Genomic DNA, 11,998 nt, shown 5'->3' with positions numbered 1-11,998 from the left:
GGGGGGGGGGGGGGAACATTAGCGTCTTTGTAATGACTTTCAAATTATTTCACTTATCTGTGCTTTCATTACACGTCACCCACCTTATCGGCCAAGTCAGATCCCTCGGCTTTGAGGCGGGCCTGCAGGGAGCTGATCTCATTGGTCAGGTTGCGGTGGTCCGCCTCCAGGGTTTTCCGCCCGCTATTTAGCGCCCCCGTGTCTCGAGATTGCTTATAGCGGTTCACCACCTCGTCCATGTGGCGGTACAGACCCAGACGCTTGTTGACCAGAGTCAGAACCTGCTCTGTGATGGAGGCCACCTTCATACGCACCTCAGCCGCAGGGTCCTGGACAAACAAGCAACACACATTTCAAACTATGATGGCAATAAGTGTAGACAGAATTATGCAGAATATCTGCCAAAAGGAGGAGGGTATCAGGGTTCAAATGAGGCCAGCAGAAACCAGGCTTCCTTTCTAAAAGAGACGTAAACGCTGCTGTACCTTTGTGATGGCGAAGTCCAGGCGGACATATATGATGACAGTGAAGAAGAGGATGTAGAAGGCTCCTACAACCAGGAGAGGCTCCTGAAGCATCAAGATCCTGTTGAAGTTATAATGAACCTGAAAATCACAAGAGACAGTTTTAAACTAGGTTAGAGTACACTTTCACAGAGTACATCAAAATGTATTTTGCTAGATAGTTATAGTAGTGAGATGAGGTAAAATGAGGGTCAATGGTCGGTGTATTAAGCTGTAAATCATGGGGCTGCCCTGAAAGGAGAGCTATATAACCCAATATCTAATGCTAAAATCATTATTTTGATTAGTTAGTAGACAAAAACAATGAATGACTTTCCAAAAATGGAATTGGATGCTATTTTCTGTAACACATTTGTAATTGAACACTTTTTTCTAACTGTACCCTTTGAGGATGCAGTTCTGTGAAAAATGTGTTATGAAAGTGCAGTATAGCCACACAAATACTCATAACAGTTACAGCACAAAGCAGCCACTGAAGACTGTGATAATCATTAGAAACCACAAACAAGTCATACTGGTCCTTTGCCTTTTCTTAGAAGCTGTCCCAAGTCTTGTTTCACAAAGCAACCTTCATCATTTTGCTGAGAGATTCACCCACCTCCTCAAATCTGGAAGGACTGATGTAAAAACATTTGTTCCCGTGTTAACTCACCCAAGTTTATACTACTCTTACACGTGAACTCGGCTGATTAGAAGATATTTCTTGCCAGGAAGTGGCAGAGGAGGGAAGTGTCTCGAGTTGTGAAATCATTTCAATTTGAAGTATTTCACAATTACCTTAAAATATTTAGTGTGTCAGTTTTGTATTCCTTTGTAGAACTAAAAAAGACCTACAGTTCTGTTCTGCATGTAATCTTGTAAATAATGATATAGTAGCTAACTTTAGTCAAAGCAATCTTCTGCAAATCTGCCGATAAATGATGAATATGCATACAATATAGAATGCACAATCCCCATCATTTCCTACGGTTCTTCTTACCATAACGTCCTGGATGTGATGCTCCACCAGGTTGCTCTTGCTGGCCACCAGCACTGGTCGGCCAAAGGTATCCAGATATGTATAATGCAGCTGGTTTGGCTTGCGATCAATTTTGTAGGGTGTATCCATTTGGATGTTTCTGTAAGGAAAATGCCAGAAATCAGCTTCACATACTGCAGAGATTTGTACTAAACATGCTGTGGATTTGCTTTCAAACACTAACCTGGCCCCCTCTGGGAGGATGATTTTCACGGTGAGGAAGTCAATCACCTGGTCATCATACACATGGTCAACTAGTCTCATCTTCAGAGAATACTGGTCACCTGAAACAGAAAAGCATTCGAGACATAAGCAGCACACCCTGGGATATTCCCCTTTTCAGTGTTAAACTCCTCTTGGGGTTATCATAAGTCAACCCACCCAGGGTGTAGAGGTACTCGTAGCTGGGCAGATTGTAGCCAATCATGTAGTGGGTCTTCCAGCCGCCGAACAAGGGGAAGCGAGGCCGGACCTCCACCTCCACAGAGTCATCCAGAACCTGCAGATGGGAGGTAGAGATGTTTCCAATCTCGTCTCTGTAGTAGACGTCCTGGGCCGATGCAGGGAGGATAGTCTGTTGAGGAGAAAGTATACAGTCATCATCATCATCATCATCATCATCATCATCATCACCGTGACAGTAAAAACATGGGAAGTGGATGCAGTTAACGTTTAATACCTTAAAGGATTTGACAGATGAGATGCCGCTGTCTGATTGGCGCTGATAGTCGTAGCGTGAGAAGGGCCCCTTCAGGACGGCCCCTGTGTGCCTCAGGTTGATGGTCTCCTCCACAGCGATGTTACCCCAGTGAGAGACCTCGATGGTGCGGACGATGTTGCTGATGGTGAGGAAGGGCGAGTTGTTCTCGTAATGGATCTTCAATGTATCCTGAACACACAAAACACAGAACATTTCAGCAAACTTTCTCACAGTTTCACCGGAAGTTTGTCGAATGTGGTTCCGAGCTGTACCTCGCTGAACGGAGCCACGTCGCGGAAAGGTCCGTACTCGATGATCTCATCGTTCTTACTCGGGTTACCCAGCTTGGAGTAGGACTCCACAGTTTTGGAGGCCAGGCGGACGCGTGTGGTCTGGCTGCGGATGGGGTAAGGGGAGTACATGTAGTGGTTCCCTTGGAAGACCACCAGCTGGCGCTCGGCCTGGGTGATCTGAGAGGGGAAGGGCTGCAGGACGTGGCTGAAGGTCATCTCCAACTTTGCTTTCAGCTGAGCCCCCGCTGCCAGACTGGAGGGCAGCTGCACTTTGTAGAAAGCCCCACTGTGTGGAAAAGGATGAGACAGAGAGGAGCATGGGTAAGAACATTTGCATAATAATTTAAATTCTGCTGCTGGTGGATTATTGCTGCTGTCACAAAATAATTTTCATTTAGGATGAATAAAATATCTATGTATTTTTCTATCTATCTTAGATCAGCCTCTCAGGAACTAAAAAAGGCAATCTTGTTTTAAGGAATTTATTTTTGGGATATGGAGTTTTATTGATTTACATTATACATAGAAAAATGCTGCCAAAATGACAAATTATTTGTCTTATAAATTGCAAATATTTGTTTGTTTTTTTAAATAAAAAGTCACTGGAATGAATTAATCTGTGTCTTTTTTTGTGTTTGGAGTTTCTGAATGCTGGAGCGAGGAACTGTTTGAAAACAGTGTCTTATATGTTGTTACTGGCTGTTCTCAGAATCTATTTAGACAATGTAAGAATCCACTCTCTTACCTTTGGCCCTGAATTGTTGTCTGTTGGAGTTCAAGTGTGCCATCATCCTCCTCATCACCCTTTACCTGTAGGAAACATGGTGGTTTGAGCATACATTATTTAAAAAACACTTTCAAGCGAAACACATTTCTGAGCAATCAATATTGGAATTCGTTACTTTAAAATAAATGTACAATGTGAGTTAATCGTCTCAAACAGAGCATTGATACAGTTTAATACATCATGAAAGGGGGCTGGCCTGCACAGTCACACACGGAAGCGATCTGCCCAGCTCATACGTGTCGCTCAGCCACTGACAGAGCGTGCAGCCTGCGGAAGTTAACATCCCTAGTCATTCAAAAAATGAATTAATCTAATATAAATTGAGCCGTTTTTTACATTATGTCGCACTGCAAATGATCTGATCCCCAAAGTCTGCACTAATCAATATAATCGTACATGCTGAAATAGTAGCTAACTGACTTCCTATAACGTGACTCCCCTCACTGAATCACACAAGTCTGATGTTAGCTAGTAGCTGTGATTGCATGCATGCACATTGTAAAATATGCTAGCTTGCTATTTACAGTATTGCTGCAGCCAAATGAGAAGAAAATGCATAATTTGAGAGCAGCAAGACTTTGCACAGGCAAGCATTTAATAGCCTACTATGAGGTTGCTAACATGCTAAAGCTAGCTAGCCGGTTACAGCCGGAGGTGTTAGCGTTGCTTAAGATTCACTAGTGTTTTAGGCTCACCGAAGCTCCGATGTAAGCCAGGTTCGGGACTAGTTCAGCCTCTATCCCTAATATGAAGTTATGAGCGGCGGAGGGTCCCTGGTTGGACAGCACGATCTCCGCCGTGATCTTAGCCAGATGAGTGCTCAGGTCCACGGTTCTTTTCACGTCCTCGTAAACCAACCCGTCAGCAGAAACCTCCGAGCCCACAGCGGCCAGAAGCAGCAGCAGGCACGCTGCGAGAACCGGCGTCTTTCGAGCCATGTTTGGAGAAATTCAGAACTGAAATACCGGGAATAATTGCAGACAGAGACGGAGGGATATGTAGAGCAGCAAAGAAAGGCCGCCGTGCCGCTCTACATCAGAAAGGATGACGCTACATTCGGACCAACGTCATGACGTCACGGTGCGTGCTGCACGTTCACAAAGCGCCCTGCGTCGGACCCGATTGTGAAATCTAACAGGTAAACAACGTTTTTAAGATACAAATCTATGGATAAAACCGATAAAACCAAAACTTGCTTTTTAAGACGACAACATAAAAGGTTTACCTCTCATTGTTGTCATGTTCTACTGTCATACCATTCCAACTGAAATATTAATGTTAGTTACTTTGCCTATTGATGACAGCGGTCCAGTTTACTATCAACAAATCAAAAACACCGAATTTCGTTGCGTTTCACCGAATGGGGTTTTGTGTTTTTATATGGTTTGTTTATGACACATTGTGTTTGACTAGTTTGACCACACCACTTGGCCACACATGAAGCCGAAATAGCTCAGTTGGGAGAGCGTTAGACTGAAGATCTAAAGGTCCCTGGTTCGATCCCTGGTTTCGGCAGGCATCTGACTTTTAGTCTCTGTGTGGAGGATGGAACATGACACAAGTATGAATACATAAATACAGGGATACATAAATAAATACGGGAATAAATAAATGTGGAAATAAACTGCGTGTTTCACACAATATTGTTCTGCTTGGTAGCATTGGATACGGCAACATTTATAACAAATGTTGCTCTTGAAGTTGTGCACGTGTCTTTAACAATATCTTTGAGTTGCTATAATATTTTATTTCACTTCTTCGGACCAGTCCCCCTTTTATTTGGGAGCTTTGTGTCAAGTTGTATAGACAATGTAAGGAGAAACCCATGACTCTTCTCTCTTCAATAACTATTTCAAAAGCTTTCAGCACCGGGAATTTCCAGCATATTCATGTTCTGTATAAACCTTAAGGCCCCCTGAGACAAAAGTACAATTTGTGATATCGGGCTGATAAAATAAACTTCGATTTATTTATATTGATGTATTTGGCGCAAGAAGTACACTTCTCTTCAGAGCCCCTCAACAGCCAGATATAAATGTTTATTAGCGTCAACAATGGTGTTGCTAAAGGTTTTGCTACTACCTAAAACCTATGCCTAAAACTCAGTAACAGGATGGGATTTCTAACAGGTTTGAGATTTTTGATTTTGAAGCTCTTCTCCACTATAGCGGTGAGATAACGCACACATTTAACAAGCAGCACAATACACACTAGGATAAAGCAACATGATAACTGCTTGTTGTTCAGAAATAATGAAGTCATAGCCTGACTGTCCCAATCGAGATAACCGTTTTGTTGTTTGAATGGAGGTTTTGTTTTAATGGGAAAAAAACCTGAAGTTTGGTAAAGTTGGAAAGGTACCGAGGCTCCATTGTTTTTAAAGGACATATTAAAGAAACCTGACTCCAGATGCCCTGGTAGGCAGCCTTGTGTTTTCTGAACAGATATAAGAAATTGGACTGTCCCTTCCTGTGATGAGTTTCAACAAATGTTTTTACAATATCTCCTCTGACAAGTTCTCTCCTCCTCATCTCAAAGTGTACCATCGTTAAAATGTCATGAAAGAAATGTTTTGCATTGTAACGGATATTTACTTAAAAGGTAAAATACCATTGGACAGGTTATAAAGCTCGAAGGTAGAAGCTTTTAATTGAAGATAATGTTATAATGTAAGGTAATAGTAAGATGTTAATGCAATATGTGTGTGGCTTGTGTGTGTAAATGGATGTCTGCCAACCTGAGGGTTCAACTCCGAGCATGCTCTATTGTTTTGTTATTTTACCTCACCGAGCTGCCGGGGAGGAACTCTTGCAAGTTCTTTAGAGAATAACAGCTCTCGGAAACTCTTGTAAAAACGTTTTTAATTGTGGTGTAAAAAACGGAAAAAGGTAGAAAGATATTTATGCTTAATTCCAGTTTTTTCTAACGGACATATTCAGGTAGTCCCATTCTACCCTTAATATACGAATGAGCCCAGTCTGTAACATTTTGATGAAATACATCTGGGTGTATGTATAAAATACATCTGGGTGTAACTGGCACAAGGAGTAAATGGATACCAATGTGGGGGTCAGTTTTTTCTAAATGTTTTCCGGAACAGATGTGAAAAATTGATGGTTACTACTGGAGATGAGTTCAAACAAATGTTCTTTAACAATATCTTTGTGTCGCCTTGTAACCCTAATAAAGGTAGATGCCAATCCTGTAAAATTTGACTGGAATAATATGTAGGCTACTGGTGTCTTTGGCTGAAGGGGTAAATGGATGCCTAACAAGCAGAGGGTTGGTGGTTCGCCTAGATGGCGTGTGTGGGTGACAGAGTACAGAGTACATAAATGCTATTCAAAGAATTATAATGACAATTAAAAATACAATGATTAAATAAAAAAACGATATCAATACATAAACAATGACTCATTAAATAATAATTAATATTGATAGAGTACAGATGTTGTTTTTTTAGCTCATCTGATTCTATTTTACATGTATTTAGTTCACCTCTCCTGCATTACTTGCACATTGGTCACTTGCAACATTCTCTTGCATTATTTTACTTCTATTCTGTTTCTTTTTGCACTATTTTTATTGTTTTATGTCTTATGTGATGGGATTGTAATTGCCATACCTTCACTGTAGCTACGGTGCTAACCGATTTGAGCACCAGGAAAAGCACTATATAAATAATAATATATTATAATTAATATTATTATTATTATGAGATAAAACCGTTGAATGCTTGAGTCAAGTGTTGTTGACTTGTCCTGTGCAACAAGGCGTGTCCATGGCGTGACGTCAGCCATCCCGACAGAGCTTGTTTTGGAGGAAGTGAGCAGAGCTCAGCTAGCAGCTAGCACGGTTAGCTTGACAGGGGAAAGCAAAGCATCAACGGGAACGAAACCGAACATTGTACCAAATCGCTTCTGTTACACGAAGGGAGGGATATATCGGCAGTGGCAGTGTCGATTTTGATAAGCAGGCTTAGCTGCGAGGCTAGCTATCGGAGAATATTGAGCTGTTGATGCGCTAAAAAGTGTTGTTTTCTGACGGTTTACAGGATCTGTTAGCCTGTTAGTTAGCCTAGCTAGCGCTCCCAACTGAGGCAGAAGAAAAGTCCCACTTTTGATCTTTTCTACCGCAGGATCATCGCCCAGGTTGGTTTGAGTTGTCTGTCGTACTTGTTTTTTTTACTAACAATATACACAATAACGATATAGCTGTCGTCAACTTAGTTTCACATTTGGTCAAATCCTTGCTTAGCTCACTAAACGTTAGCTTAAATCAAGAAGTGTCACCGATGTGGTAATTGTTCGCTGACACGTTATGAAAATTAGTATTTAGTTGATTTGTAAATTGTCTTTATTTAATAACAATACTATTCACCTAGCCATGTTTCATAACGTTCTTCTATGCTTAACTAGCTATCTGGAATTTGATCTCCAACATGTATGTTTGATGTTTTAATGGTTACAATTTAAAATATGAAGTCTGTTTATTAACTAGAAATATATACTACCAGAAAAGTGTATATATTGACTGATCATACCTATGGATTACACCGGTGTGTTTTGTCTTAAACTACAGCATTTGCTGTGCTAATCATGCTTGCCAAGTCATGGTTCCGTTAGTCCTGTGTTTTAAAACCATGTGACCAGTCCCTGACACAGTGTCATGGGGTGCAGATTATGAGCCGACCGCAGCGATAGCTCTATGCTAGCTTTGCCTCATAATAGCACTGATGTGGATTCAAGGCGCTGCGTTTTGATACACATTAGTGGTTGAGTGTTGTGTAGAGAAACCCTATTAATGTTTTTTTCTTCCATAATGCTTTCTCCAGGGTCTAACAGAAGGGAATTATGATTTAAAGCCCATCGGTAATACAGTTTGGACTTTGCTCATACAGCTGTACGAGGTGGTTTATTATTACAATGCAGCACACTCAGTCAAAATCAGAAAGGCTTGGTGATGTCTTGAGCAGACACATAAAAGAGATTTATTGCAAATACAACCAGTACCTCTGAATATCATTAGTTATCAGAAATATGGTTTATATCTTTTTAATGTAAGAAGACACATTTCTGCTTGTCTTGTAAAAACTCACTAGCACATTTAGTTAGGATGAATTTAAAGGATCTTGGAAATAAAGATGAGTCAATCGGGGAAAGAAGATTGCATCAACACCTGCTCATCTGGTTTGACAATAACAGGTCTCAGTTGGGAAGTCCTCATGAAGCAATTCAGTATTGACATGTGATGATAAGATCCATGGCTTCATTCAGTGTGTTTCGAGTGAATGTGGTTTTGATGTTTTTTTTTCTTCTATGTATGCTTTTTAAAAAGCTGCACATTTAATCTTGGGGAAAGATTATACTTTTTTGTTTTAATCCATTGAATGGTTTGTGAAAATATATAACACCAAATCTACACTTTACAGTATTAATAATTACAGCTAGCGTTTGTGCTCAAAATAGTTTATTTCATCAACATCCTGAGCACGGCATTGTTCAAATAACTGTGGGTAAAAAAAACAAATATAGTGAATTGTGCGTTTTATGAATTGTTTTGAGAGCCTGTATTTAGAGCCTCTTGCTACATTGTGTTGCAGCTTATTGTTTTACACCAATTGCTGTATTTTTCTTTGTGAAGTAAAGGAAACTGGACTGTAGGAGTGACTGCAGTTGGTTTCATTCCTAGAACAGGCCCATTTCTTTGACATTTATTTGGAGATCACACACATGTTATCATCTTTCAGTCAAAGCTGTTGGCCCATAACTAAAGAGTCATCACTCAGGCATCGCTGTATCCGTCTTGTTTGAGCACTTCCAATGTTGCCCTGCTTTTACTAGAAGACTTTTATTCTCCCATCTTCTCTACTTTTTTTTTTTTTTTTACAGCTGTGGCACAATGACGTCAAGGAAGAAAGTTCTACTCAAAGTCATCATCCTCGGAGACTCCGGGTGAGTGTCGTTGAGCCTTAGCATCGAAGCACTTCATTAGGGGATTTAATCTATTCCTATAATGATTTTGTGTGCACCATGAATCAATGCACCTCAGTGGCTTCATCACAGTCTCTGAATGTTGTCCTGTGATTTATTTGTTTCCTCCTAGAGTTGGGAAGACCTCGTTGATGAACCAGTATGTGAATAAGAAGTTCAGTAACCAGTACAAAGCCACAATAGGCGCTGATTTCCTGACGAAAGAAGTCATGGTGGATGACAGACTCGTCACAATGCAGGTACTTTGAAAATCACCTTCACAAAAAGGCCATGCTAACCTATCTTTCATTGAAACACAATGTACATGTCTTAAACCAGCACTAAATGCAACAATGGTCTGCCAAGGGTTTTAATGTGTACCAGAGTAAAGGCAGTATTTCGTTCTACAACTGTCAAAAGCATTTAATGAATAGTTAAAAGAAACCACAAGGCTTCAACTTTTTGTGTATTTTCATTACCACAATCATTTTGTAACAGTCGTATTTAGTTAAATCCAGAGAAATAAATCCAAAGAATCTATAATGTAAATAGCCTCATCCCAATACCCCTCCTCGACTCCTCCTTTCCCTCACTCGCGTCCCTTCCTTGCGTCTTAGCTCCACCTCCAAGATGCGAGCGAGAGACACGAGGAGGAGACACGAGGACAGAGGAGTCCTCAGGTATTAATTGGGACGTCCTCGTTCACTCAAACGTCACTTTTAAACGACGTCTGTTAATGATGACATGTGCACAGCTGTAGGGCTTTACTGAATAACCCCTCAGAACCGGCCCATTTGTTGTTAAATATTTATTTAAATGAATGCTGTCAAAATTATCGCGTTAACGGCGCTAATAAATTTTTTGAATTAATTGCGTTAAAATATTTAACGCATCTAACGCATGTGCAGAATGGCCCGCCCCATACATCCCACCACTGGCAGCGCCAGGGTATGGCTGGGGTAGGCTACACCCATACCAAGAAATGGCTTAGCCCCATCATGAAAAATGATGTTAAAGTAAGCAAAATAAAGTCTGCCAACTCGCGCCGAGAATTGCACAGACAGCAGTTAGTAAGATTGATTTCAGTAGCCACTTGTCTGGAAATACCGAAGACCAGAAACGGTTTTGAAAACTTTTGTCACGTAGTGATCGTCTTCTCAATAGAACATCTTTGATAATGTCTTCTGGCCAATCAGAATCAAGATAACGGCGTGTTGTTGTTGCAGGAAGTCCCGACGGAGAATACTTTTGCTGTAGTACAGGGGTGCACATAACTGGTACGCAGGTTATGTGCGCAATCTGAAATGCGTACCGTCACTTGTGTCACAAAGTGCATTTGCGTACCGACGTACCTGTGAAGCTTTTCCAGAAGGCGGTTAGATCTCCGGACGACAGAGTCGGTCTCCGTGTGCACAGACAGGGCTGCTGTTAACGTCGGTCTGTACAACGGAATTGTGCCAAAACTACGCCAACCGGCTGCGGAGGGAGACTCCCCCCCCCTTCACTGGAGAACTGCGCTAAAACAGCTGATCACAACGTTCACACTCCACTAGCCCCCCGCCCGTTGACTTTCCTGAAGTACTCCCCCATTGATAGAAATCAACACGAAATGAATTAAGACCTTTTAAACTACCAGGTGGCCGAAAGGCCAACCTTCCCGGAAAGGGTTTTTTTAGGGGGCCTTTTGAAAAAAAAGAAAAAAGTTGACAAACCTTCGCCTGGTTTTGCGGCTTCGCTGTCTGGTGTTACGTCCAGCCCGTCTTCGCACTGCGTGGGGTAAAGTTTCACTCTACCCTTCTTCCCAAACTTCGAGTTGCGTGCGGCGGCACACCTGCCGGCATTGGAGTTGACGGTTCTCAGGATTGGTCCTCATAACAGTGATTTAATGAGGTTTTACCTTTTATGGAAAGATTAAATGAATTTTTTTTTTTTTTGTTATCGAGTAGGGTTATGGGGAGGAGCATGAGAGGGAAGGGGAGAGGGCCCCTGAACTGGCCTTTTAGACATAGAATTCTGGTGCGGTAAAAACTTTCTTCAGGGTTAATCGAACTTTTACGTGGGTGCCTCCTCAGCCTCCTCCCCTTCCTCCCTCCCACACCCTCCTTGCTTTCCCTCCTATGTGCGCTCGTCTGATCCACCTTCCACGCAAAGTGTGAGCGCATATTTTCGGGGCGGTGGTGGAAAGTGTCGACCAGCCTAAAGTTGTCTCCTTTTGGCAGTGACCCTTTAACTCACCTTTTCGCGTTATTTACATATTCACGAGGTGTCGGAGACCACCCCTTAATAATACACGTTAGTAAAAATTTTCCGAAAGTGTATGATATTAATCATAAAAATAAATTTACATCCGATTGTAAAATGATGTTTTGCCTTGTCCCTTTCGTCCTGGTTGGTAGTATGTAACTTAAGGAACTGATTGTTCTCTTTCTCAGTGAGTAAATTTTAATCCCGACAGTTTGCTAATTTGGTAAACAAATTAGTCTAATTAGTGTCGAATTTTTACATAATTAGTACTAATTAGTGGTAAGCTTGACAGGTTTATACCGTAAAAGAAATACATATAACAACACCCTTGACCTTTGCTATTTACTTGCTTCACCTACTATATAGGTAAAATTGGGTATGTTTTTCATACGGATACAAATAATATTGTAAAAAGGACACACAGTTTTACTTTCTGTCGTGGTGTGTGGATAAGTTAGTA

At 41.3% G+C, this 11,998-nt stretch overlaps 2 protein-coding genes and 1 non-coding gene across 4 annotated transcripts in view; 2 read left to right on the top strand and 1 right to left on the bottom strand.

Annotated features, from left to right (window-relative positions):
* Positions 1 to 4,375, bottom strand: part of rpn1 (ribophorin I) — a 5,388-nt gene extending 1,013 nt beyond the window's left edge. The window contains exons 1-9 of the mRNA XM_010779423.1: positions 4,018 to 4,375; positions 3,281 to 3,345; positions 2,515 to 2,821; positions 2,222 to 2,431; positions 1,924 to 2,116; positions 1,727 to 1,826; positions 1,504 to 1,642; positions 486 to 605; positions 84 to 329 (exon numbers count right to left, since the gene is read on the bottom strand). Of these exons, the coding sequence (XP_010777725.1) occupies positions 84 to 329; positions 486 to 605; positions 1,504 to 1,642; positions 1,727 to 1,826; positions 1,924 to 2,116; positions 2,222 to 2,431; positions 2,515 to 2,821; positions 3,281 to 3,345; positions 4,018 to 4,260 (1,623 nt within the window). The 5' untranslated portion in view covers positions 4,261 to 4,375. The remainder of the gene's footprint in view (positions 1 to 83; positions 330 to 485; positions 606 to 1,503; positions 1,643 to 1,726; positions 1,827 to 1,923; positions 2,117 to 2,221; positions 2,432 to 2,514; positions 2,822 to 3,280; positions 3,346 to 4,017) is intronic.
* Positions 4,376 to 4,437: 62 nt separating this feature from the next.
* Positions 4,438 to 11,998, top strand: part of rab7a (RAB7a, member RAS oncogene family) — an 11,055-nt gene continuing 3,494 nt past the window's right edge. Inside the window, exons 1-3 of one of the 2 annotated variants that reach the window (XM_010779420.1) lie at positions 4,438 to 4,460; positions 9,214 to 9,276; positions 9,428 to 9,554. In XM_010779420.1, the coding sequence (XP_010777722.1) occupies positions 9,224 to 9,276; positions 9,428 to 9,554 (180 nt within the window). In that variant the 5' untranslated portion in view covers positions 4,438 to 4,460; positions 9,214 to 9,223. Of the gene's footprint in view, positions 4,461 to 7,137; positions 7,474 to 9,213; positions 9,277 to 9,427; positions 9,555 to 11,998 lie in introns of those variants that run through there. The other variant, XM_010779419.1, reaches the window with a different exon arrangement.
* Positions 4,765 to 4,837, top strand: trnaf-gaa (transfer RNA phenylalanine (anticodon GAA)). Its single transcript has one exon. It is a non-coding gene; the product is annotated as a tRNA-Phe (tRNA).

Source organism: Notothenia coriiceps, unplaced genomic scaffold (genome assembly GCF_000735185.1).
Source record: "Notothenia coriiceps isolate Sejong01 unplaced genomic scaffold, NC01 NC01_scaffold00020194, whole genome shotgun sequence".
Lineage (NCBI taxonomy): Eukaryota > Metazoa > Chordata > Actinopteri > Perciformes > Nototheniidae > Notothenia > Notothenia coriiceps.
This window is presented reverse-complemented; position numbering and strand designations above follow the sequence as displayed.